At 46.3% G+C, this 27,509-nt stretch overlaps 2 protein-coding genes across 2 annotated transcripts in view; one reads left to right on the forward strand and one right to left on the reverse strand.

The window, feature by feature from the left end:
* The window catches only part of NHSL2 (NHS like 2), a 375,435-nt gene that overhangs the window by 342,302 nt on the left and 5,624 nt on the right, over window positions 1-27,509 (forward strand). The window contains exons 2-5 of the mRNA XM_054718373.1: window positions 20,878-21,033; window positions 23,816-23,943; window positions 24,248-24,443; window positions 26,500-26,631. Of these exons, the coding sequence (XP_054574348.1) occupies window positions 20,878-21,033; window positions 23,816-23,943; window positions 24,248-24,443; window positions 26,500-26,631 (612 nt within the window). The remainder of the gene's footprint in view (window positions 1-20,877; window positions 21,034-23,815; window positions 23,944-24,247; window positions 24,444-26,499; window positions 26,632-27,509) is intronic.
* On the reverse strand, window positions 16,212-20,358 carry RTL5 (retrotransposon Gag like 5). Its single transcript, XM_008157611.3, is given in 3 exon segments — window positions 16,212-16,780; window positions 16,883-16,989; window positions 17,223-20,358. A coding segment is annotated over 1 exon segment (1,665 nt). The 3' UTR covers window positions 16,212-16,780; window positions 16,883-16,989; window positions 17,223-18,693.

The raw sequence follows: 27,509 nt of genomic DNA on the forward strand, positions 1-27,509 counted from the left end.
CCTTCAATTCTGAATGATAGCTTTGCTGGGTAGAGTAATCTTGGTTGTAGTTTCTTGCTATTCATCACTTTGAATATTTCTTGCCATTCCCGTCTGGCCTGAATAGTTTCTGTTGAGAAATCAGCTGACAATTGTATGGGTGCTCCCTTGTAAGTAACTAACTGTTTTTCTCTTGCTGCTTTTAATATTCTCTCTTTGTCTTTTGCTCTTGGCATTTTAATTATGATGTGTCTTGGTGTGGTCCTCTTTGGATTCCTTTTGTTTGGGGTTCTGTGTGCTTTCTGGACTTTTAAGCCTATTTTTTCACCAGGTGGAGGAAGTTTTCTGTCACTATTTTTTCAAATAGGTTTTCAGTATCTTGCTCTCTCTCTTCTTCTGGGACCCCCATAATTCTGATGTTGGTATGCTTGAAGTTGTCCCAGAGGCTTCTTACACTAGCTTCAACTTTTTGGAGTCATTTTTCTTTTTGCTTTTCCAGAGGAGGGTTTTTTGCTTCTTGGTATTCAAAATCTTTGACTTGATTCTTGTGATCCTCTAGTCTGCTTTTAGGTCTCTGTATAATATTTTTTATTTCAGTCAGTGTATGCTTAATTTGTAATTGATCCTTTTTCATATCCTCGAGGGTCTCGTCAAATTTATCGGCCTTTACTAGAAAATTCTTGAAAAACCTTATGACCGTGGTTTTGAACTCTATATCCAAGGTTTTCCTTTCCTCCATTTCCTTCATTTGTGGTCTGCCTCTTTGTCTCCGCATTTTTGCTGCTTCCCTGAGTTGATGTAGTTGTTTTGTGTGCTAGGTGTCCTAGCAGGGCCCAGTAGCTCAGCCTCCCCAGTTACCTGAGGTGGACACTCTTGATGCACCCCTTTGTTGGCTGTGTGTGCAGTCTTGTTTTAGTTAAGCCTTGATTGTTGTTGGTATCACTGGGGGGAGTTGACCTCCAGGCCAATTGGCTGTGAGGTTCAGCTGTGTCTCCACTGGGAGGGCTTCTGTGCTCAGCTTGGATGGGGCAGAGTCTCAGGATGGAGCAGACAGCCTTGTTTTCCCATAAGCTCTGCCCTAAGAGGGCCCTTTGTCTCAGTGACCCACAGCAATGGCTGCATGCACCTCTGAGGGAAGGCTGCTCTCAAGTTTTGCCTGCTGCCAGACAGTCCAGTTTCTCCCCAAATGAGTCTGGTACCCAAAGTCTCACCCGGAGTTGGATTTTAGTACAGTGGGGAGGTTTTGCTTCCCTCCTGAAGGAGAAAGCTAGCCACTGGGCGGGCTTCTTTGCTCAGCTTGGATGGGGCAGAGTCTCAGGGCTGAGCAGACACCCTTGTTTTCCCGTCAGCTCTGCCTTAAGAGGGCCCTGTATCTCAGCGTTCCGCGGAAATGGCTGCACGCACCTCTGAGAGAAGGCTGCTCTCGAGTTTCGCCCACTGCCAGACAGTCCAGTTTCTCCCCGAATGAGTCTGGTACCCAAAGTCTCACCCGGAGCTGGATTTCAGTGAAGTCGGGAGGTTTTGTTTTCCTCCCGAACGAGAAAGCTAGCCGCGCATTTGCTGCCCGCCCTCACGGCGCACCGCAAGTAAGCCAGCCGTGTATTCAGCCACCCGTCCGTTCTAAGCGCAAGGGTTTCCGCACCTCCACAGCTCCTCTGAGTCTGTGTCCTTTACTCTTTCCTTCTAGTTGTAGAATTTCCACTCAGGCAGCTTTCCAGCGGTTCTGGACGATGTGTGCTCTGTCTTCCAGTTGCAGTTTTTAAATTGTTGTGCGAGGCAGCAGTATAGGTGTTTACCGTATTACACCATCTTGGTTTCTCTCCAGTTACCCATTTTTTGATTGGGTTGTTTATCTTCTTTTTGTTAAGCTGCATGAGTTACTTGTAAATGTTGGAGATTAAATGCTTATCATTGATATCATTGGCAAATATGTTCTCCCATGCAGTGGGCTTTCTTGTTGTTATATTGATGGTTTCCTTTGCTGTGCAAAATCTTTTTATTTTGATGTAGTCCCATTTGTTTATTTTCTCTTTAGTTTCCATTGCCCTAGTAGCAGTATGAATGAAGAAATTGCTTTGGCATATGTCAGAGATTTTTCTGCCTATGGATTCGTCTAGTATTTTTATGGTTTCCCATCATATGTTTAAGTCCTTGATCCATTTTGAGTTTATTTTTGTGTATGGTGTAAGTTGGTGGTCTAGTTTCATTTTTTTGTATGTATCTTTCAAATTTTCCCAACACCATTTATTGAAGAGACTGTCTTGACTCCTTTGTCAAATATTAATTGAGCATAGTGATTTGGGTCTATTTCTGGGTTCTCTATTCTATTCCATTGATCTATATGTCTGTTATTGTGCCAATACCAGGCAGTTTTGAGAACAGTGGCTTTGTAATACATCTTGATATCTGGTATTGAGATCCCACTTACTTTGTTCTTATTTCTCTGGATTACTGTAGCTATTCAGGGTCTTTTTTCATTCCAGATGAATTTTTGGAAAGTTCGTTCTAGGTCTGTGAAATATGCCATTGGTATTTTAATGGGGAGTGCATTGAATTTATAGATTGCTTTGGGTAGTATGGACATTTTGATGATGTTGATTCTACCAATCCATGAACATGGTATGTTCTTCCATCTGTTTATGTCTTCCTCTATCCCTTTTTTCAGTGTCATGTAGTTTTCCGTGTATAGGTCTTTTACCTCCTTAGTTAAGTTTATTCCTAGGTATCTTAATTTTTTTGTGTGCGATGGTAAATGGGATTGTTTTTTTACTCTCTCTTTCTGTAGGTTCATTATTGGTGTATAGAAATGCCCTAGATTTCTTGGCATTATTTTTGTATCCTGCTACATTGCTGAATTCATTTATTAAGTCTAATAATTTTTTGATGGAATCTTTAGGGTTTTCTATGTACAGTATCATGTCATCTGCAAATAAGGACAGCTTTACTTCTTCTTTTCCAATTTGGATGCCTTTTATTTCTTCTTCTTGTCTGATTGCAATAGCTAGCACTTCCAGCACTATGTTGAACAGGAATGGTGAGAGTGGGCATCCCTGTCTTGCTCCTGTTCTTAGGGAAAATGGTTTTAGTTTTTGCCCATTGAGTATGATGTTGGCTGTGGGTTTGTCATATATGGCTTTTATTATGTTGACGTATGATCCTTCTATTCCCACTTTGCTGAGAGTTTTTATCAAGAAAGTGTGTTGGATTTTGTCAAATGCTTTTTCTGCATCAATTTATATGACTATGTGATTTTTATCTCTCAATTTGTTTATGTGATGTATCACATTTATTGATTTGCGAATATTGTACCATCCTTGCATCCCCAGGATAAATCTTACTTGGTCATGGTGTATGATCTTTCTGATGTACTGCTGGATCCGATTTGCTAGAAATTTGTTGAGGATTTTGTCATCTATGTTCATGAGGGATATTGGTCTGTAACTCTCTTTCATTGTGTTGTCTTTATCTGGTTTTTGGTATTAGGGTGATGCTGGCTTCATAGAATGAGCTTGGAAGTGTTCCTTCCTCTTGAATTTTTTGTAATAGTCTGAGGAGGATAGATTTTATTTATTTATTTATTTATTTATTTAATAAATCTTTATTGTTCATATTACAATTGTTTCTCCTTCCCCCCCCCCATATCTCCCCACCACCCAATTCCCACCCCACCTCTGCCCTTACCTCCCCCCCGCTGTCCTCATCCATAGGTGTATGATTTTTGTCCAATCTCTTCCCGTACCCCCCACACAGACACCCCTTTCTCCCTGAGAATTATCAATCCCCTCCCATTCTATGCCTCTGATTCTATTATGTTCACCAGTTTATTCTCTTCCTCAGATTTTTAATTCACTTGACTTTTAGATTCACTTGTTGATAGATATGTATTTATTGTTCATAATTTTTATCTTTCTTCTTCTTCCTCCTCCTCTTAAAGAATACCTTTCAGCATTTCATATAATATTGGTTTGGTGGTGATGAACTTCTTTAGCTTCTCCTTATCTGTGAAGCTCTTTATCTGCCCTTCAATTCTGAATGATAACTTTGCTGGGTAGAGTAGTCTTGGTTGTAGGTTCTTGCTATTCATCACTTTGAATATTTTTTGCCACTCACGTCTGGCCTGCATAGTTTCTGTTGAGAAATTAGCTGATAATCGTATGGGTGCTCCGTTGTAGGTAACTAACTGTTTTTCTCTTGCTGCTTGTAAAATTCTCTCTTTGTCTTTTGCCCTTGGCATTTTAATTATGATGTGTCTTGGTGTGGTCCTCTTTGGATTCCTTTTGTTTGGGGTTCTGTGTGCTTTCTGGACTTGTAAGTCTATTTCTTTCACCAGGTGGGGGAAGTTTTCGGTCATTCTTTCTTCAAATAGGTTTTCAGTATCTTGCTCTCTCTCTTCTTCTGGGACCCCCATAATTCTGATGTTGGTACGCTTGAAGTTGTCCCAGAAGCTTCTTACACTATCTTCAACTTTCTGAATTCTCTTCTCTTTTTCCTTCTCTGGAGGAGTGTCCTTTGCCTCTTTGTATTCCAAATCTTTGAGTTGATTCTTGCGATCTTCCTGTCTGCTGTTGGATCTCTGTATAATATTTTTTTATTTCAGTCAGTGTATGTTTACTTTCTAATTGGTCCTTTTTCATATCCTCAAGGGTCTCATTAAATTTATCGGCCTTTTCCATGAAATTCTTGAAAAACCTTATAACTGTGGTTTTGAACTCTATGTCCATTCGTTTGTTCTCCTCCATTTCTTTTGTTTGGGATCTTTTTCCTTGCCTCCTCATTTTCACTGCTTCCCTGAGTTGGTAGGGTAGCTTTGTGTACTAGGTGTCCTATTGGTTCAACGGATCAGCCTCCCAGTTACCTGAGGTGGACACTCTTGGTGTACCCTTGTGTACTGTGTGTCCCCCAGCAGGAGCTACAGCAAGAACTAGTTTTCTCTTCCTTTGCTTGGGCGGTTTTGGAGCAGTCTGACTGGAGCTGCAGTTCATTTGGTTAAGCTGCCACAGAACAGGCCATTTATATGCAAAAGCTGCTGTGTGGAACCTGGGCGGGTTTGTACAATGTGCGGGGCGGGGTCTCAGGGTGGGGCGGGGTCTCAGGGCAGGGCGGGGTCTCAGGGCGTCACTAGGCTGGGGCGGAGCAAACGGCGATGGCTGCCGTGAGCCCTCTCTACCTTTCCGCCTTTCCAAGTCCCTGTGTCCCGCGCTCCAGCACAGTAACACTGATTGCTGGGCGCACCTCTGCAAAAAAGTCACTCTCACTTTCCGACCCGATGGCTGAGAGTCCAGCTTCTCCCCGTAGGTGTCTGGGTCCCCCGCGTGTCCCCAGAAACTGGATTTCAGAGTGATTGGGAGCTTGTCTCCCTGCGGGTTGAAGAAAAGCCGCATGCCCAGTCGCCCGCAACAACCTGCTTCGCCCACTCCGTACCTCAGCTTTTCAGCGTTTGTGCTCCTTTCTCTCCTTAGTTGTAAATGTGCCACTCAGCCAGCTTTCTCGTGGTTCTGGGTGGTAGACGTTTTGTCTTTTAGTTGTATTTTTTAAATTGTTGTGCAAGGCAGCAGTTCAGTTGTTTAACTTTGCCGCCATCTTGGTTCAAGGAGGATAGATTTTAGTTCTTCCTTGAATGTTTGGTAAAACTCGCCTGTGAAGCAATCTGGCCCTGGGCTCTTGTTTGCTGGAAGCTTTTTGATGACTGCTTCAATTTCTTCCATAGTTATTAGCATATTGAGATGTTTAGATTCTTCCTGATTGACTTTTGGAAGGTTGTATTTTTTAGGAATATGTCCATTTCCTCCAGGTTGTCCAGTTTGTTGGAATAGAGTTGTTCATAGTATTTTTTTTTAACAATCCTTTGTATTTTAGTGGTTCTGTTTTTATTTCTCCCCTTTCATTTCTGATTTTGTTTATTTGGGTCCTCCCTCTTTGCTTCTTGGTGAGCCTGGCTAGATGTTCATCAATCTAGTTTATCCTTTTAAAGAACCAGCTCTTGGTTTTGTTGATCTTTTGTATTGTTTTTTTTAGTCTCTATGTCATTTATCTCTGATCTGATCTTTATTATTTCCTTCCTTCTGCTTACACTAGGCTTTCCTTGTTGCTCTCTTTCTAACTCTTTGAGTTTTAGGGTTAGGTATTTTATTACCATTGTTTCTTGTTTTTTGCAGTAGGCTTGTAGAGCTATGAACTTCCCTCTCAAGACTGCTTTCACTGTGTCCCATAGATTTTGGATTGTTGTGTTTTCATTGTCGTTTGTTGCCATGATGTTTTTTATTTCTTTTTTTATCTCTCTGGTAACCCAGTCATTGTTTAATACATGTTATTTAGTCTCCATGTGTTTGATGTTTTTGGATTGTTTTTATTGTAGTTGATTTCCAGTTTTATGCCACTGTGATCTGCGAAGATGCTTGATATGATTTCTATCTTCTTGAATTTAAAGAAACTTTGCCTGTGACCCAATATAAGGTCTATCTTTGAAAATGACCCATGTGCACTTGAGAAGAATGTATATTCGGTGGCTTTGGGGTGAAATGTTCTGAAGATGTCAATTAATTCCATCTGGTCTAGTGAATCATTTAGGATTGATGTTTCTTTGCTGATTTTTTTGTTTAGAGGATTTGTCCAATGGTGATAGTGGGGTATTAAAGTCTCCTACTATGATTGTATTGCTATCATTCTCTCCCTTGATATCCTCCAGGAGTTTTTTTTTATGTATTTGGGTGCTCCTGTATTGGATGCATATATGTTTACAAGAGTTATTTCTTCTGCTGGATTGCTCCTTTTAGTATTAGGAAGTGGCCTTCCTGATCTCTTTTTATGTCCTTCACATTGAGATCTACTTTGTCAGATATAAATATTGCTACTCCCACTTTTTTTTCATTTCCATTTGCCTGAAAACCTTTTTCCATCCCTTCACCCTCAGTCTGTGTGTGTCTTTTTTTCTGAGGTGGGTTTCCTGTAGACAGCAGATATATGGGTCATGTTTTCTTATCCAATCCATTACCCTTTGTCTTTTGATTGGGGCATTTAATCCATTTACATTTAAAGTTATTATTGATAGGTACTTGTTTGTCACCATTTTTTCCCCTTTACCCCTGTGTTCCTTCTTTGCTTCCTATTTCTTTTTTTTACAGCAGACCCTTTAGCATTTCTTGCATTGCTGGTTTGGTGGTAATAAACTCCCTTAGTCCTTTTTGTCTCTGAAGCTCCTGATTTCACCCTCAATTTTGAATGATAGCCTTGCTGGATACAGTATTCTTGGTCAAACCCTTCTTTTACATGACTTTGTATATTTCATTCTATTCCCTTCTGGCCTGATGTGTTTCTGTTGTGAAATCAGTCGCTAGTCTGATGGGGGATCCTTTGTAGGTAACTTTCTGTCTCTCTCCGGCTGCTTTTAAGATTCTTACTTTGTCATTGGTGTTGCCAATTTAATTATAATGTGCCTTGGTGTCAGTCTTTTGGGGTTCATTTTGCTTGGGACTCTGTGAGCTTCTTGGATTTGTTTGGGGTTTTTTATTCTCTTTATCAGGGAAGTTTTCTGTCATTATTTCTTCAAACAGGTTTTCTATTCCTTGCTTAGTTTCCTCTCCTTCTGGCACCCCTATTATGCAGATGTTGTTTTGTTTCGTGTTGTCCCAAAGTTCCCTTAGGCTCTCCTCCTGCTTTTTAATTTGTTTTGTAGAAGCTGTTGTACTTGAGTATTTTTTCCTACCTTGTCTTCTAGCTCACTGATGCGGTCCTCTGCTTCTTCTAGTCTACTCTTGATGCTTTCTATTGAGTTCTTTACAGCAGCGATGTCATTTTTCATTTCTTCTTGGTTCTTCTTCATTTCCTCTTGGTTCTTACACATATTGTCAAATTTGTCTTCCATTCTTTTCATCCACGTTATGACCATTTCTCTGAATTCTTTCTCTGATAGGTTGCTTGCCTCCATTTCGTTTACTTCCTTTTCTGGTGATGCCTGTTTTTCTTTCATATGCGGGCTGTTTCTTTGTGTCCCCATGATCTCTCTTCTCTGGGTGTCTGGTTATGTAGTTATCTCTCTCCTTTTTGTGAGGGAGTATAGAACTCCTCTTTATCCGTGTGCTTGTGGCACTTGGGGACCAGTGTTCTCGGGTTCGCAGCTGTTCAGTGGGTGCCATAGTTGTAGATTCCACAGACTTCTCAGGCGTCCGATAACATCCACTTTCCCCTTCAAGATGGTACGGTCTCAGCATCCAAGCTGTTCGCTCCAGGAGGGGAGCCAAATAGGGAGCCCCATCCAATAGTCCCCCACAGTCTCCTGGAGTATAGCTGTCTCTCAGCTCACCAATAAACACTCGCTGTGCGACCACACACTCTCCCTTTGCTTTCTCACTCACACACTATCTTGCAGTCTGCCTTCCCGTCGGCAGCCATCTTCGAACTCTCTTGTGTCCGTATTTATAAGAGATATTGATCTGTAGTTTTCTTGTGATATTTCTTTCTAGTTTTGATATCAGGGTAATACTGACCTTGGAGAATGAGTTAAAAAGTGTTACTTTCTCTTCTATATTTTGAAAGAGTTTGTAAAGAATTGACATTAATTAATCTTTAAATATTTTGTAGAATTCACCAAAGAAGCCATCTGTGTCTTCGCTTTTCTTCATGGGTGGTTTTAATTACTAATTCAGTCTCTTATTAAAGGTTCACTTGGAGTTTCTATTTTTTTCTTCAGTTATTTGCAGCAGTTTCTATCTTTCTAGGAATTTATGCAATTCATTTATGTCATAACTTATTGTCATATAATTGTTCATAGTATTCCTTTTATACTCCTTTTTATTTCTGTAAGGGCAATTGTAATTTCTAATTTTAGTAATTGAGGTCTCTCTTTTATTCTTGGTCAATCTAGCTAACCAAAGTTTATTTGAATTCTCATTTGGTACTCCGTCTCCTTCAGCCTATATTTGGGAGCTTTGGCCAGCCTAAGAAATACATATGTTCATTTTATAGTCAAGAAAATAAGTCTTCTTCACATTCCAACATGTGGAGCTCTCAGTCTGAACCCCCGAAGCATACTGTTCTGTCCCCTGGACTAACTGAAGCAAATTCATTCAACCTCTTTATTAGCCAATGGCAGTAGTTCATAAAGCTATTGCTGTCCCACCCTCTCACTTTGGAAATTATAAGCTGCAGCCTTTTTAGCCAAAGGCCATCAGGCAAATATTACTTCTGAGTAAAAATTGGCGCTTAGAGGAGAGCAGAAGGCAACAGATCCTGGCCAGCTAGGATCTCCAAGCAAGGCATTGTGAGTAGATCTGGGGCCTGGGGCAGTGCTCTTTTTGAGTATTGAATTGGAATGGAGGCAACTTAGAAAAAGAGAGGCCTACTGCTGTTCAAACCATTTGTCTCCTTGGTCGCAGCCTCCAGAATATGCTGCTCTGGTTGGCAGGGACTCAGCTGACAGGTGGCAAAGCCAGGAAGTCAGGAAAAAGCATTTGGTATTTTGGAAAAGTACCAATTCTGACGTGTTCTGGGGTGCATGGCACAGTTGATAATCTTTCCTCTTCTCTCTGGGAGCCCTAAGCCTGGCTGGGGTGCTAGGGAAGAAGCATCCATTAGCTCAGAAAATACCTTAGAGCCAATAAAATGTCCACTTAAAGATTATTTCCATATAAATGGGAAATCTGTGTGTGAAAGATTTTTAAAATAAAGCTAAACCCACCAAAATTTTACTGGTAAGGAAATGGCAACAAATCAACTCTCATGGATGGGTGTATGGTGTGCTTGAAATTCAAACCAAGTGTGACAGTTTTGGCCCCACCCTGAGCTGCTGACTCAGGACCAAGAGGAAGAGAGATCTGCCAGACTTCAAGACTTTTGTAAACAGTTCTTGAAAGAGAAACCACACACTTGTCTTTCTGCCAGCCCCCTTCCCCCTCCCATACCCTCCAGCTTCTCCTCACAGCTGACAGTGCAGCCATTGTCTTTTCTCTGACATCCAAGGGCAGAGGCCATTAACTTGAGCTCCATGAACCTCCAAGGGCTATGCGGAGAGAATTTAGGGGGTCTATGAACTTGGATGAAAAAAGTATTTGATCTCTTTTCCACTAACCTGTACTAGTAAGAGAAATTTAGCATTTCCTCAACTTAGGAATATAGGCAACAAGCCACAACAGTATTAGCAGTATCTGTGACTTTATTTCCCAATAGAAATCACAAATATTTTCACATCACATTACAGTTGTTATATCTCAAAAAAGTTACTGATTTTCATCATTACTTCAATCTATAGACTTGCCACTAAATTTTGTCCTTCATTGCACTATTAAAGTAGTACTATAACAAGATCACAATTTCTTAAGCATATTTTATAAGTATTTCAATAGGAGTGGTTTTCTTTGTAATTCTATATATTTTATTTTATGCATCTGAAAACATTATTCTGAGAAGGGGTTTAGAAAGGCTTCACCAAACTGCTAGAGGGATAGATGACCTAGAAGAGATTAAGACCCCTGCTCTGGATCTTGGCACTCTTCTGCTCCACTGGCCTCATTTCTGACCCACAGAACTTTCCCTATCTGTCCGGCAAGCTCAAAAGCACTTGCATACTAGTTGTTGTGACAATGGGCAACTTAAACTTTCTGTGCCATTTCTTAATCTGCAGAATGAGAATAACACTACCTACTTTATAAGGTTGTTGTGATGATTCAATAAGTTAATAAATGTAAAGCACTTAGTGCCCAACAAATAGTAAGTGCTAATAAGTATTTGCTATTTTTTGTTGTTGATTCATATCAATTATCTCACTAATCTATCCTATTATCTCCATTTTTAGAAAAGGGGAACTGGGACTTAGAGAGGGAAAATGACAAACCCAAGAGTACACAAGGACGTGGCAGAGCCAGACTTCAAAGACAGGTCTGTGTGACTCTGATGCCAAGTGGAGGTCACTCTCCACCACACAACTAAGAGCGAGTGATGCCCCCTCAAAGAGGCAGAAGCCATCAACAGGGTGCTCAGTTGGGAATGAACAACCAGCTTTGCAAGCTCCTGCTTTTTCTTCCCCAACTTGTCCCTACCGTCCACATGTCCAACTTGATGGGGGTAGGGGTGCTCCCAGAGTCCTCAGCCAGATCTAAAGAGGCCAAGGCTTCTCCAAAAGGCTACTGCCAATGCAGACCCACCTGCAAAGGGGACAAGTGCATGTTCTCACACTGAACAGGAGCCTCGCAGCAACAAACTCATTTGGAGTTATGAACCTGCCTCTGGTCTCTGGAGCTACTCAAGCCTCACAGAGCAATGGGATTGGAGGAGTGAGTATGGATTCAGAAGGGCAGGAGTTTGGGGAGTGAAGGCTGCCTCCTGGAGAAAGTGGTCTATGAGCTGAGGAGATTTCCAGTTGGAGTGGGGCCAAGAGTGTTTATGAATTCTTAAGGCTGTGGGAATAGGATGTTCAAAGGCCCTGGTATGCAAGGAAGAAGGGAGTAATTCAGAATGTCTGAGGTTTGGATTGAATGAAAGAGGGAAGAGGATGGCATGGGGAGATGAGGCGGCATACATAGTTTATGAACAGATAGTGAAGAATGCCAACATTAGGTCCACAAGTCTTCTAATAGAGGAAGAAGAACCACGAAAGGGTTTTTGTATAGGAGCAACAGGACTTACCCCTCCCCCGCAAGCATGCAGAAAGTGGGTTGATTAGAAGGGGTAGAGACTAGAGCCTGGTTAGACCAGCAAGGAGGCTACTTCAGTAGTCCAGATGAGAGGTAAGGAGGGGCTGAACTTGAGGGTAGAAGTCTGGAACTTCTGGAAACTCTCTCTGGCTTATGTGTCCTCCATGGTGAGGAACTGGTAGGACTGTAATTGCTGAGGGACTTGCCCTCCTCATGTTTGGTTGTGCATGGGTCCTGTGAGGCAAGGTTTCCTCAGTTCAGAGGATAATCACCATGAATCCACATACTGACACCTTCTATTTTAGCCTCTTCCTCATATTAACAGTATACAGCAAGAGCAGAATAAAAAGCCAGGACCCTCCTTTCTGTCAACCTCACCCACCCCCAGTAGAGTTGCTAAGGTAAGGGGCCCCAGTTCTATCCCAATGTGTCGCAGGCAGGAAGAGGCACAGGGACTCAAGGAGCAGGTCAGAACCTGCCCTCTGTCAAAGGAAATATCCACCCTCCTAAGCCTTTCAGAGACTTGTTTTCTTACAATTAAGTCCCGCTGTTACCAGGGCAACTAAGAACTCTGGGCTTTGTGTTTCTGTGTCTGTTGAATCCCTGGGGAGAAGTGGCCTGCAGAGCTTTTCCCCAAAGGATGAAAGAAGTGCTAGTGGGAGGTGGAGACCCCTCAGTTTGGGGGTAATCTCTTGCCTTGGTAATGCCTATTCTTATTTTGTGGGAGGGGCAAGGGCTCCATGTGAGTTAGTTCTGATGTTCAAGGGTAAGGTTTAGGCTTCTCTGAACCTTGTTTCCAAGGGTCAGACTTCTGCACCCATCCTATGTCACCTCACTCTCGGGGGGGGGGGGTGTGCAATCTGAGCAGGTGTCTAGCAGGGGCAAGCTCACACCAGACCATGAGATATGCTGGGGTCATTACACAAATATTTTTTATCACTTACTACGTGCTTAGTATGGGATCTCCAGACTGGTTTCTGCTCTGGGGAGCTCTAAGGGAAGGCTCAGAACCAAATTAGCCATTAAATGTCCCTGAGATAGTTAGTCCCAAGATTCTTTTCTGCACTGGGCTGGGCTGGGCATTAGACTTGCTTAGAGTTTTCTTTTAGACATAGAAATTCCTGGAGATTCTGATTCCATCAGTGTGGGTGTGAGTGGAGGGTGCTGGTTAAGAGTTCTAAATACCAAACTGCTGGAGTTCACAGTAGAATTGTGCAAATGAAGCAAGTGACCTTGAGCTGCCAGTTTCCTCACAGAATAAATGAGGGGAACAGTGGATTCAGCAAAATTTTCTCTTTCTTCCCCCATCCCTTGGGAACAGGATTTTTATGGCCCTCACCATACTTGTCACTCGTCTACTGCCCCCATTCTTTTCTTCCTTCTCCTTTTCCTTTATTCTAATACTAGAGGCCTGGTGCATGAAATTCGTGCACAGGGGGGGGGGGTGTCCCTTAGCCCAGCCTGCACGCTCTCCAATCTGGGACCCCTCAAGAGATGTCCGACTGCCGGATATCCCTCTCACAATCCAGGACTGCTGGCTCCCAACTGGTCACCTGCTTGCCTTCCTCATTGCCCCTAGCTGCTTCTGCCTGCCATCCTGATCACCCCCTAACCACTCCCCTGACAGCCTAATTGATGCCTAACTGCTCCCCTGCCAGCCTAATTGCCCCTAACTGCCCTCCCCTGCAGGCCTGGTCACCCCTAACTGCCCTCCCCTGCAGGCTTGATTGCCCCCAACTGCCCTCGCTTGCAGGCCTGGTCCCTCCCAACTGCCCTCCCCTGCTGGCTATCTTGTCACGGCCATCTTGTGTCTACATGGGGGCAGCCATCTTTGACCACATGGGGGCAGCCATCTTGTGTGTTGGAGTGATGGTCAATTTGCATATTACTTTTTTATTAGATAGGCTAGAGGCCTGGTGCATGGGTGGTGGCCAGCTGGGTTGCCCTGAAGGGTGTCCTGGATCAGGGTGGGGGTTCTCTTGGGAGGTGGTGCAGCCTGGGCGAGGGTCCTGTGGTGGTTTTCAGGCCGGCCACATCCCCTGGTGACCCAAGTGGAGGCCCTGGTATCTGGGATTTATTTATCTTCTATAATTGAAACTTTGTAGTCTTGAGTGGAGGCCTGGGCTGGCCAGGGCGGCAGGGAAGCTTGGCTTCCTCCATTGCCAGAGAAACCCAAGCCTCCTGCTTGCTGCAGCTCCGTGGCCGCAGCCATCTTGGTTGGGTTAATTTGCATACTCGCTCTTGATTGGCTGGTGGGCATGGCTTGTGGATGTAGCAGAGGTATGGTCAATTTGCATATTACTCTTTTATTAGATAGGATTTCCTTACTACTGGCATGCAAAAAGGTTTCTGTGAGGTGCAACCTGATCACCTTCCATTGGCTGCCCCGGACCCCAGGCAAGGCCTGCCCATCTCTTGGACACCCTCTCCCACCCATTCTGCTACAGCAGCCCAGGAAGGCATAGGCATTTCTGGCACCCTGTCTGCTGACTCACCCTGAATCCCATCAACTGAAGTTCTCAGATTTCTTTTTCCACAAGTTTCTTCTAAGACTCATCTTCTCCACTCAGTCTCCCGCAGTTGGTTTCTGAACCTGGCTGCGAGATCTCACAGGTGCACTTGGCAAAGGTCATATCAGCACATCCTTCCAGGTTAGGGAGATTTGGATTGTGATTCCATTTTGGAGGGGAGCCTCCAGCCCTCCAGATTTCATACGTTCTATAGATGCCCCTAGCAGGCAACCTCTAGGTCTTCATTCAGCAGCCAACTTATTCACTCACTTATTCGTTTATGTACCAGACTAGGTTTGAGATCCTACTGTGCACACAGCCGTGTGCTAGGCCCCAGGGATCCAACAGTGACTGTGGTCTGAGTAGGAATGGGACTCATGCAAGTTCCAAATGGAGTCAGTGGCAGGGCCAGACTGGAATCAAGGACCCTGTTCCCTATACTCGTGGGGCTTCCAGAAGGGTTGGGCAAGGCTCACCCTACTCTTCTTACTTTCCCCCACCTGCTCTGATGGGCCATGAGACAATCTGGGATCACTGATCCCTGCCAGCAATGAACATGAGAAATTCCAGGGGATGCTGGAGACCTTATCTGACCCCTGAAGCAGAACAGGAAGCCCCAGTGCTCACGATGAAGCTCACGGCCCCACAACCTTGTTCCTCCCCAGAGGACAGTGAGCCACACACTCATGCAAACTCATCACCACAAATTTGGCACTACCACTGCCTGTCTTTCTCTGCAGCACAGAACTGCCACCTGGCTGGTTCTCCAAGCGACTCCAGAGATCATGCACCTAATGCAGCTCTTGTTGCTTGGGAAAAGGCCCAGAATCCAGTCAGGTTAAGGCTTGAGCTCATCAATGGCTTTTCTGGGAAATAGCTTGGTGGATTAGAGTTGAAAGTCTGTGAGTTTGGAAGTCACACAGACCTGAGTGCACTGTGGAACCTAATATCTCTAAGATCCAAGTCCCTCAGCTCTAAAAGGAGACACCTGCCTAACTGAGTTGTTGTGGGAATGAAATGAGATGATGTTGGTGAAAGTGCCTGGCACATGGTCAGAAACACACTGGTTGCCTCCCTCTCTTCCTTCCTTCTGTCCTTTCTTTCTTCCTTCCCCTGAAAGGGGCAAAGCCAATGTGCCTCTGAAACTGGGCTTTGTCTCTTGCTGCAGTCCTGTCATCTGGAGGGAAGGTGGGCAGTATGGGGCGGACCCGGAAGACAGTAGGGCCTGTGAGTGGAGGCAGTGAGGAGCTGACTACTGGGCAGCTGTGGAGCTGAGAAAGAGCCACTTACCAACTATAAACCTTGGGCCAGTGACTTCTCTCTAAGCCTGTTTCTTCATCTCTAAGATGAGGGTAAACGAACTGGGATAATGGATATCAAGTGTGTGGCTCAGCACTTGTACTTAGTAGGGGGCTCAATAAACCTTCCCATCCATTGTACCAGGAAATAAATTTCCAATTCATGGCTGGAAAACTTGAGTAAATCCCAGAATAGGGTTCAGTTTCTTCTGACCCACATGCTATGAGAGCAGTGAAATCTTGCTGGGAGGGTCTCTGTGTGTACTGTGGGTCTGTTTAAAAACTGCACCTGCTAGTTTACTGGTGTCACATAGCACCACCTAGTGCCCAAAAGTGGAAAGGCCCTCCTGCCTCGCCCTCCCCAGGGCTGGTGTGTGTGTGTGTGTGTGTGTGTGTGTGTGTGTGTGTGTGAGAGAGAGAGAGAGAGAGAGAGAGAGAGAGAGAGAGAGAGACAGAGAGAGAGAGAGAGAGAGAGAGAGAGAGAGAGAGAGTGACAGGTGTGGGGGACGCTGTTATAGGATGGTACAGCTGGGCCACTCAGAGCTTTATATCCCAGTTAGTGGAGAACTAACGCTATTTTTCAGATGCCTAGGCCCTCCGCTTCTTTCCGACACAAATACAGATGACTGTAGGTAGGTCCCTTGAGCCTCACTGGGCCATAGTTTCCTCATCTAAGGATTGCAAGGCTTCAGGATAGGGTTGTTTCAGGCAAAGTGCCTGGTAAGTGCCTGATGCCTCTGAGTACCACCCACCCACCTATGCTTGCTCAATAATCCAGACAGACACCATCTTTACACACCCTTTATATTTTTATTGAGGAGAAAGCTTTAGCATACAGAACGATTTCTTATCTTCACAACACAGTAATGCAACAATAACACAATAACAATAACACATTTATTTCCAACCCGTTTTCTCCCGAGTCTCTGGGAATCCTTGGGCTGCTTTCATACCCCTGCATGCGTTTTCCCCCACCCCTCTTTCAACCCAAGAAAGTGCCCATAGCCAATAACTCCTCTTACAGTTCTTGTGGCTGTCACATCACAACAAATATTAAAGACCTGGGAAAGGGGGGAAGACGGTCAAAGGGGGAACCCAGGCCCCCTTGCCATCAGAGGCCCAAAACCAGCTCATTGCTCACCCACTCTTTCCCCGGCTGAGGATACAAGGTCTCAGGGTAAGAAGCACCACGGGAACAGTCAGAGACTATGCTAAGGAGTCCCTGGAAGTGGGGGTGCAAGGCACCTGTCCTTTGCACTTCTCCGGCAGGGACATGAGCAGTAGGGGCATTGTTTGACCATCAGCAAACAGGGTCCACAGCCTTGAAGAACAGTAGTTCCCCTTCTGGAACTCTCTCCTGAGGAAATAGCTGAAAAACAGACAAAATTTTCTTTACAGTGTTGTTCACTCCTGCACTGGTGGGGATGGGGAAAACCAGGTTACTGAAATATCCAATGAATTAGGAGAATACCTCAATTATTCAATGTGCATGACTACATAGGTGGCAGCCATTTTAAATCCTCCTGATCATGAGCTTGCAGGATGATCTCAGCTTTGAAAAGACATACTGAAAACACACTAAAAGAAAGGCAGCAAATAATACTTGCATCTGTGTGGTGGGGTTCTGAATGTTTGGGATTTTTTTTTGTCCTTATAGTTTTCTCTATTTTCCACATTTTCTATAATGATTATGCATTACTTTTCTATTTGGAGGAGGAGGAAGCCTTTTTAAAAGGTAGCAACAGGTAATAGGAACCCAGCTCCCCTGGTCCCCAGCTGAGAAATTTATGATAAACAAAAGGGCTTCTTACCTTCTGCTGATGAATAGAGACCTCACCAGCAACCAGCCAGTGAACTGGTCATCCTCCAGCTCCTTCCTCTTGCTTCCAGGCTCAAAAGCCTAAGGCTGAGGTGAGACTATCTGCCAGACTCCAGTGAGGAACAGAGGCTTGATTTACTCTGCTCTATTCCCTCTGACTACAGACACTTTGACTGCACTTTCCCAGCTGCCAGGCTCAGTGTCGAGGGCAGTTCAGGCCAGCAGTGGATTTGCCTGGAATTCTGTGGCCAGTGACATAGTTTCTGGACCCACAGCAAGCAGCAGGACTCTTTATAAGAGTCCCTAGGTTTGTACCCAGAAGCCCCAGGAGTTACTAGGAGGCAGTCACCCTCTTCAGCCTTACCATGGCTTGCCCCCCATGTGAGAGACGTGAGGATGGCCTGACTGACAGGCTACAGTCTCTGTAGAGAGAAATTTCCTCTCTCTTCTGAGAACTAAGGAATCCTTTAAGTTGAAGTTAAAGAGCAGGCTTTGGGCCCACTCTGTCCTTGGTAGTCCAGGAAGGAATGGCCAGTTAGGCCATCTGTGAATCCCCAAGGATGGCAAGTCTCCTGCAAAGACCTTTGTCTGGGGACTGCAGTCCAAGACCTGGCCTGGCCATTCCTAAGGAAAGAGCCACTCCTCACAATGTCAAACTGAGTTGTTGTTGCTTTTTTCTCCTCTTCTTCCTCCTCCCCCATTTTCCAGGCAATATCAAGGAAAGGGGTAACACTGGGTTCTGTCCACCGGGGATGCCCGGGAGGACAGTGTGGTAAGAAGAGAGGGCCCCAGATTTGGTGAGTTTGTCCAAGGACCTTGATACAATAGTCTGTGGGAAGGTTGAACTAGCTTGCTCAGTCAATCAAGGACAAACCTCAGTGAAATGTCCATTTGACAAGTGGCTTTGCCCACCCTCACTGGACTACATGTAAGGTCCTCTTTGGGCCCTTCTGCTGGAGGATGAAGCAAGTGTAGGCTTCTAGGCACATTTAGGGATTCCATCCTGCTCTCTGTCAATTATATCTAGTAAATGTCCTCAGTGGCATTAGGAGTCATTGTAGCCCATCCTTTCGCTCACTGGGGCAGATCATTGAGGCATTGGGTAAAGCTTTGGTGAGCCAGTCAGAGTTGATAAGACCATAGAACACAGGGTTAGGAACGACTAGAAGGGAAATGTGAGGGTGTGACCAGTTCATTTATGGGAACAGGCCCAGAAACCTGCTCACTAGCTTGTGGTAGGACTGAGCAGAGTGCACAGTCAAGAGGACAACTATTGCTGACCCCTCCTTTCCCAGGTGGTCATGGCTGCAAGATGGTCTGGAGTTCTACAGGTCTTCTTCAGGTTCTTAAGGTCTGGAACTCCCTTAAGTACTAGTCAGAAAATGGGTCAAGGTGTGGCAGCAATAGCAAGGACAGGGGACGCAGTAGAAAGGTGTGTTCTGGGTGGCCATCTCCCCCAGCACTCACACGCGAATTCGGCCACGGGCAGCCCGTTGGCCCCCCTGTCTTGGAGTGAGACGCAATAGTACTGGGGGCCGCCTTCGAGTTTGGCGTTGCAGCAAGCGACCTGCCCGGCGAATCAGTGGTGGTGAACTGTAGAAGGGTGAATTGGTACCTGGAAGGCCCTCCAGAAGTGGGACTCGATTCTGGTTCCTCCGTCTGTTGGCCTGTATTATGGGAGTCGATATATCTAGGAAATTTTCATGATAGTAGCCAGAAGTCTGGGATGAAGCATTGGCATAGGTCGGCATCATGTCCATGAACTCATCTAGGTCATCATCCTGGGCCTCATCCTCTGTCTCTTCCTCCGGTTCTGGCTCCTGCCCTGGTTCCTGGCCCTTATCCTCATCCTTATTCTCACCCTCATTCTTCTTCCTGATTGCCTCCTCTTCCTCGTCTATATTGTCCACCACCACGATCTCGTCTTCATTGTGGTTGTCCTCCTCCTGTTTCTGTTTCACCTCCTCTTCCTTCCTAATCTCTTCCTCCTTTTTCCTTTTTTCCTCCTGCTCCCTCATCTCTTGCTGAATAGCTCTCACACACCTCCGCTGGTCCTTGTGAAGCCTGCGCCTGTGCACCTCTGCATCTTCATCCTCACTGTAGCGCTCTTCTTCTTCACTGCCCTCCACATTAGGGTCTGCAGCAAAAGAGAAGAAGATATTGCAAACCCCAGGGAGTGGGATTGGCTTGGGGACACGCACTTTTCTTTCTATCTCCACACATTCAAGAATCAGCTCGTCCAGGTTGGCCATTTCAGTTGACCATAAGAGCTCCTTGCGGAAGAATTCCGAAAGGCCTTTGAGGAACTGGTTTTGAAGGCGGCAGTCATCCCAAGACAAGAATTGGGCCAGGAACTGAAAAGCATCTGCATAGCTGCCCAGGGTACAGACTCCCTGCCTAAGCTTGTGGATGGCCTTTTTCGCCACACTTGGGGGGATGGGGCCACAGAATTTCTTACGGATTTCATCCAGGAAGCGCGGGAAGTTGGCATTCAGGGGGCTTCCTTCCTGGGTGACTTAGATGGCCCAGTCCTTGGCGTCACCAGTAAAAAAGGAGATCAGAAAGTCCACCCGCTCAGCACCCCCAGGGAAATGATCCTCGTGGTCGGCTATGAAGATCTCTAGCCGCATCAGAAATTCAGGCAGGTAGACCGGGTCGCCTGAAAAGGGCTCTAGCTCAGGCCACTCCAGAGGCGGCATAGGAGGCTGTGGGGGCAGCTCCTTGGAGGTGGGCAGGGGCAGCGCCAGCGCCAGCGGGGGCGGGCTGGGCTGCGGGGAAGGGTCGACCTGGCCTTCTGAGGTGCCGCAGTCCTGAGTGGCGTTGACCAACAGCTCCTCTGAGACGCGCTTGGGCTCCGTGCGTGGGGGAGGCCAGCGCATGAAGGGCAGTTGGCCCTTGGGCACGGAGTCTATATCGCTGAGCGGGAACTCAAAGTTCTCTTCCGCTAGTACCTGCACTGACCAGCGCACCAAGCTGGAGACATTGCCCCACAAGGAATTCACCTCGGCCAGGGCTCTTCCGAGCTGAAGGCCCAAATTGGCATTCTCCCCGCGAAGGGCATGTAATTCTTCTCGCAGGGCCACGTTCACCATGCTAAGGCTATTGAGATTTCCTGACGCCTCGGACATCTGGACTCGCCCGGGGCCCTGGGTCCGCGGGCGGGGTAGGGATGGGGGCGGGGGAGGGTAGAGAGCTAGGCATTCGGAAAGGAGGCCGGAAAGGAGGCCGAAATGTGGAGGGGCACAGGAAGGAAGCGGTGGGTGCTGGGTAGGCCGAGCCACACCCACCGGGGCGAGCACGGCGGGCGGGCGCTACGGGTGCAAGGCCTGGCGGCTGGGTCTGGGGCGCGTTACCTCGTCCAGAGGACTGGAAAGGGCAGACAGCGGCAGGAGCCCAGAGCCGCAGAGCGGAGGTCGCAGGCGGCGAGTCAGCAGCACCCGGCGGCACCGGAGCGGAGCTGGAAGGAGCGGACTGCTGCACTATCTGTGGAGGGAAAATGTTGCGGCTGCCTGATCCCCGCCTTTTAAGTTCAGCCTCGCCCCGCCCCACCCCCCACCGGCAGGGGCGGGACTTCGGGCACTTTGGGCGTCCAGTGGCCGCCTCGCCCACCCTGGGCTGCGCCTCTCACTGACTCTCTCCTTCCCTAGCTGCAGCTAACTCAGGTCGGGAAAATGCGACAGCGACTGCCCACTCGAGGTCGTCATGGCGACAGCCAGTGAACGTGTTCCTCTCCTCAGGCAGGCCCCCGAGTGTAGAGGAGCTGCTTCGAGAGGCGCAGCTTAATCTCCAGAGCCTGTTGCAAGGTACCGAGAGGGTGTGGGGCTTTGTCTGGACCCACAGGCCAGATACGCAGCCGCTGAGGGAGGCACTGAAGAAAGAGGACAGGGACCAGTGAGAGAGAGAAAAAAAGTTTAAAACCCATTGTAAAACAAAACACACATTTTCCATCTGTCACTTTCCAGACTGATTCTAAATCACTACCACCACCACCACCCTTTTTTTTTTCTTTTTTAGCTCAGCAGTCCATGGGGGGGGAAAGGACAGAAACTGAGACAGGGCAAATGGTCAAACCATTCATTTCCAAAGACTCCCACAATGTGGCCCACATACCTCCCAGACCTTCCCTTGCCACATCACCCATGCCTTTGGAATCCTGGCACTGAAAGCCAAATAAGGCACCTGCAGAGTCTCCCTCTCGGCTTCACTCATTCTACTCTTGGATTAACCTCGTCCACATTATCTTCTGGGTAGCTACTGCTTTACCAAAGCAAGTGCTCACTTCACCCCCAATTCCCAACCCACTGTCTTTGAGCATATAGTATGCAAAACTGAGTCCACAGACCCAGAGAAGCAGCCCAGTCAGGGTGCCTGAGCAGTCAGATTGCACCCACCAGGCAGATGGAGAAAACCCAGACTTGTAAAACAGAGCTAGAATATAATTCTATTCACACACCTACCTAGCTGTGTGACATTATGCAGATATCCACCCTCTCTGAGCTTCACATCAGTCATCTTTAAAATGGGAATTCCAATTCCCCACATGGCACAGTTTTGTGACAACTAAAAATAGGGCTTAGCAAGAGTGTTTTGCTGCTGGAGAGACCCTGATGAGATGCAGCATCAACTCCCGGTACATGTCCTTTGGAACATGGGCTGAGCTAAACACAATTTTAAAGTTAATATGAAAAAAAAAAGGTGGTCCCTGATAAGACCTTATAATATGAAAAGAATACACATTTACCAGATGGATTTACCCAATGTAAGTGGCAAAAGTATTAAAGCTCAGGTCTATGAGAGACTATTGGTGAGCTGCAAATACCTGGGTGGAGATTACAAGGGGAATGCATATGTCCAAGTTCACTGAACTATACACAAGTTTGTGCACTTTACTGTTGGTAAGTTATATCTCAATAAAATAATACAAATAAAAATTCAGTGCTAAGTCACAAGCTCCATACCCCCTTTCAGCCCTCACGTCCCATTGAGACCTCTTTTCTAAACCTAGAAGACATTCCTCCCTCTTCCCCACTCCAATCCTTATACTTTCTTTAAAGTTATATTCTTGCCTCCTCTAAGAAAACCTTTCACACGAGTTCTGCACTTTGCACCATTCCCTCCATAAGCACTCATATGAGGCGCTTTGTACCATCCAGTTCAAGAGGACTGTTATAGTTCTGAACTGCTTTTCCTTTCATTTGTTCATTCATTTACTCTTTCATCTACTAGTCCTGGGTATATATTTTGTCCACCTGACCAGACTGAGCTTGTCAACATAAAGAACCATGTCTCTTGGGTTTCCAGAAGCACCTGGCACAGGGCTGGATCCCCAAGAGGTGCTCAATAGACATTTCTTGAGTGAACATTAAGTGTGAAAAAACATCTTATCAGCTCTCATTTATTCATGCCAATGAAGATTAACACTGGTGGAGAATAGAAAGTGGCACATGGCCACCCAACTGGACTACAGCCATAACCCCCACCTCCTTGCCAGGGCAGTGCTGACCTTAGAGAAGCAAGATACCAAGGGACACCATGAGCCTTGTGTTCAAATAAGAAAGGATCTACCATGCAGAAAAGGAGTCAGTGTGTTCTGTGGTGCCTCCATGGACAGTTAGGACTGGGGGAGGAACCTAGAGGGAAGCAGATTTCATCTCAAGATAAGGAAAGACTTTCCTGACACCTGACAGCCCCAACTGTCCTTGGATGGAATCAGCAGCATTGGGAAGAGGGCTGCTCCCTCCTCTGCAAGTGTATGCAGAGGCTCAAGAGACAGGTTGAAGGGCTGCTGAGGAGAAAGTCTGAGCCCAGAATGGGGTGTTGGACCAGAGAACCTTTGAGGACCCTCCTGACTCCATTGATTCTTAAATCTTTGCTCAAATATGCATAGAGCCCTGCCTGTTGATTCCTTACTCTCACTTCCTTCATTTCGTTGGATTCCTTCCCTTCCTTTGAATTCATCAGTTAAATGAAACCAATCCAAATCTTATGCATCCTTCATATTCCCTGATGATGCCCCTGAAATTCTCCTTCCTTCTATGCCACTTCCTCCCTTTCCTCTTTACCTACACTCCCCTGGTCCTGTCACCACCTACAGAGGGACTAAGATGCAGGAAGCCAGGCTCTTGGAGGCTTGAGTAAGAGTTCTTGACATTCAAGGGAGCACCCCACATTGGACTTCCCAATACAAATCTCCTTCTGTTTCACCCAGGTCTTTTCCCAGCTAGGGTTGCAGAAAACCTGAAGAACTGCAGGGCTGCAAAGAGAGGACCTTTCAGCATAAAGTAGCAAAAGTGTCTGCACCCTGAGCCTTCACTCCAAGTTTAGCACTTAAGGTGTGGACCACAGAGACAAGGGCTTAGTCCCAGAACCAGCACAACTCAAATTTCTTGATTCTCTTTTCTCCTTGGCTCTCACAGTCCCAGGAAGTAGGCATTTTTCCAGAGGCTCAGAGGCCAGGAAATATTCTAAAGAAATAGTGCAAGTCAGGCCTGGCAGCTAGAGCAACAGCCCTGGTTCATGGTCCCTCCCCTGCTTGGCACTTGACCATGGCCCCCTAGAGTTTGTATCTACTGTGCTGTTTTTCAGAAGAATATGAGGAGCAGTACTCAGAGGCCAGACTGCTGGGGCAGACCTTCCGCTCTGCTGATGAGGCCCCTGAGCCCACTCCCAGCCCAAGGCCCCAGTCTGCCAGGCGTCTGGAGTTTGTATTGATGGTGAGTTGCATCTTCCCCTGCCTGGGAGAGCCAGTGCAGAGCTCACCCTACACCCATCAACAGGGGATCTTGAGCTGCTTACATTATCCACTGGATACTGCTGCTCACCTCTGCTCACCAGCAGACTTATCCTGAGGCCCAGCCCATATGGGTCTTTCACAGTAGGTGTCTGGCCTGGCAGCCTGTCCATGTTCTCCTGCCTCCCAGACGAAGCCTCCAACCAGCCTGCCTAGACAGCTATCCTGTGGGCATGGCTCATCTCCAGTCAGGAGCACACCCTTCCCATCACCTTCTTTCCCAACAGCCTACAAAACAGCAGCTGAGAGAGGATGAGACTACCATCCAGGGTGTGAGGGCCCCTGAGGCCTCCCTGAGCCTGTCTACCACAGCCGACAAGCAAGTTGCCTGGAATATCCCCTTCCCTCTGCCCATCCTAGAGGAGAAGCAGTGGCTTCAGCCTTGTTCCACGCACTCTGACATTGTGCCCATCAACATCTCTGGTAGAGTTGCTTAGCACCACCTCTGTTTGCTTCCCCCCATGCCAACTACAGACCATCCTCTCCAAATGCACTGGATGCTGGGGGAGGGAGCAAGACTTTCTCTGCTACTGGCTCACCCTGCACTGTCAAGGTCATGGCTCTTGCCAGGGAAAGGAGGCATGCAGAAGATGGGGCTATGGCTGCTTTTTCTTCACTCTACTAGCACTTCCACACTAACTGAGACCATCTGATAGCAAACAAAATGTTCTTAAGGAAAACTCTGAAACTTTATGAACTTGTGTGCTCTTTGGAGCGTCCATGGATATTTAAAGTTTGTGAGTTATGTTTGGGTTGGGGAAAGGAAACTTCTCTGCCAGAATCCATGTTTGGATAGGAGTCTGAGGGAAAGTGTGGGGTTCAGAGTGTTGATGATAAAAGGTAGGCTCATACCCAGGGCGCAGACCATGGGCCTGATATGGCACTTTAAGTGAACACTCAGTCTTTTAGTGAGATGGGTCTCCCCAACTCGCGCATGCCAAGTGTTTAGGAAGGGAAGTAACAGAAAGGGACCAAGGACCAAAAGGCCAAAAGCGGGGGGGGGGGGAGTACTATCTCAAAAGTGGGGAAAATGATGTATGTAGCTTAGTTGGACGTGGCTTTGGGAACATGTGACACTTGTACCACACACATTATTAATTCGTGCTCCATATTCCATTGGCTGTAAGAAGAAGAGGAGGAGGCTTGGTCATTTCAGAAGGAGATAGGACCAGCAACCCAATGAAATCAAGACTTCATGACCTAAAGGGACCAGAGGCATCGTGTGATCTAGCATTGGCTTGTGGTATGCTGGGAAAAGTTTATTAAGATGATGTGGACACCTCTGGCCACATGTGGTGATGCTCTCTGTATATGGGGCCATCCAGCGTCATTGGTGTCATCTCAGGAAATTAGAGGAAGAAAATAGAACCCACAGCCTAGGGAGATGTACAAAGAGGAGTGATGGTGGGCACTTTATTTCTAAACTTCTATCTTACTCTCAATAAGGCTGGCCCTGAGCTTTGTCCATGGAGTCACGTGTGGGAGGGGGGTATCATATGCAGCTGTGAAGCTGTGAGAGGAGGGTTTGGTAGGCCAGCTATTGAATGAGAGACAGTGAGGGGAGCAGCATACTCACCCCCTGTCTCACCCTGACCCTGTCCCAGCAGTTCCACAGGAACAAAGACTGACCCAGTGCTTTAAGAGAAATAGATCTCAGTCACTGCCCAGGGGTGAACTTTGACAAAATGTAATCAAAGGTGGCTGGAGGACAGACTACCAGGCTGCTTCCTAGATGAAGGGGGAGGCAAGGAAGCTTCTGGGAGACACTGTCCTCTGGCCAACGTTAAGGCTTTTTTTAAAAATATTTTTTATTGATTTTATAGAGAGGAAGGGAGAGGGAGAGAGAGATAGAAACATCCATGAGAAAGAAACATCAATCCGCTGCCTCCTGCATACCCCACACTGGGGATTGAGCCTGCAACCCGGGCATGTGCCCTGACCAGGAATCAAACCATGACCTCCTTGTTCATGAGCCAACACTCAACCACTGAACCACACCGGTCAGGCTAAAGGCTTTCTTTAAGAAAAGATTACAATCAAGCAACATCTAGTCTCAACCTGTCTCTCTAAATCAGTGGTTCTCGCCCCAGGATGTACATCTGAATAATCAACTACCTGGGGAGTTTGAGAAATAGCTTCTACCTGGGCCCTCCTCCCAAAGACTTCAATGTTCTGGGATGGGATTCAGGTATTGGAATTTCAAAAACTGCTCAGTTTATTTCAATATGTAGTCAGGATTGAAAACCATGGCTCTCAGCTACCTAAGACTCACAGGTGACCCTGGGTGAGGCCTATGTGTGCCTTGGGGCTCTGGGTGTCTGGGGCCATGTTGGGAGGGATGTGGAAGAAGGGCCACCTGCCTGGATGCTACTCATGCTCATTGCTACTGCCATCATCCCTTCTCTCTACCTCAGGCCCATTCCCACTGTACTGTAAACAGAAACCAAGATGCACCCAAGTGTCTTTATTTTGGCTACAGGGCAGCAGTTCGATAAACATGCAAGTTTGCGACACTCCTTGTTTAACACAGAGACAGCCGTGAACCCCAAGTCCACCCTGAGGCGGAGGCGGACCATTATTGGATTCTCTAACTTTTCCCAGCGAGATCAAGGTGACCCCACCACAGCTGATTCCCCGGATCCTTCCCCTTTTTCTCTTCCACCAGTCCTGCCACCCGGGTGATATTGTGGTTATGGGGAGCAAGAATAATTTGGGGGAGGGGGCTTTGGACATCCTGAAAATCCAATGTGGTGATTAAAGATAGCCAAGGGCCTTTGGTCAAGGGGAGCAACCGAATATGAAGAACAGGTCTCCCAGGCTATAAATTCATTATGTTATTCTTTCTTATAATAATTGGAATATAAACATATATGTCAAGTTTAGGCAAGTAGGTAAAGGGGGGAAGCATCACTAAAAGAACCATCTTAGCAGAACCATTATACTGTTAAATGAATGCTGTCCAAAGAGCACAGGCCTTGGCCAGGTTATATAACCCCTCTGAGCCTCAGCTTCTTCATCTATAAATTGGGGATAACGATGCCACCTGGTGGAGTTGCCGTGAGGATTAGAGTCATTGTGTGTAATTGGCCTACCATGTGCCTGGTACATAGTATGTGTTCAACAAAGGGTGACTGTTAACTATAAATTATCATAGCAGTAAAAGTAGTTAATAATAATGATTATAAAACAGTAATAATTGTGTGTATGAGAAATCTTTGGGGATTCTGAACATCTGAACGGTTGCCTCACAACTGTAGATTATCTTAAGTATCTCATGTTGCAAAGCTAAAAAGTGACAGGTGCCAAAAATGCAACCAGACTCTGGGCTTTCCAACAGTGGCTTACTCCAAATTCATTGCTGGGGCTTAAAGTCACACAGTGCTGTCCTTTATAGTTCAAAAACTTCTGCTTTCATCTCAAGAGAGGTGAACTCTGAGGTCTGTGATGGCTTCATGAGCCTGGGGTGAAAGGCCTGGAAAACCCAAGGTA

The sequence above is a fragment of the Eptesicus fuscus genome, chromosome 1, assembly GCF_027574615.1.
Source record: "Eptesicus fuscus isolate TK198812 chromosome 1, DD_ASM_mEF_20220401, whole genome shotgun sequence".
NCBI classification, from domain to species: Eukaryota; Metazoa; Chordata; class Mammalia; order Chiroptera; family Vespertilionidae; genus Eptesicus; species Eptesicus fuscus.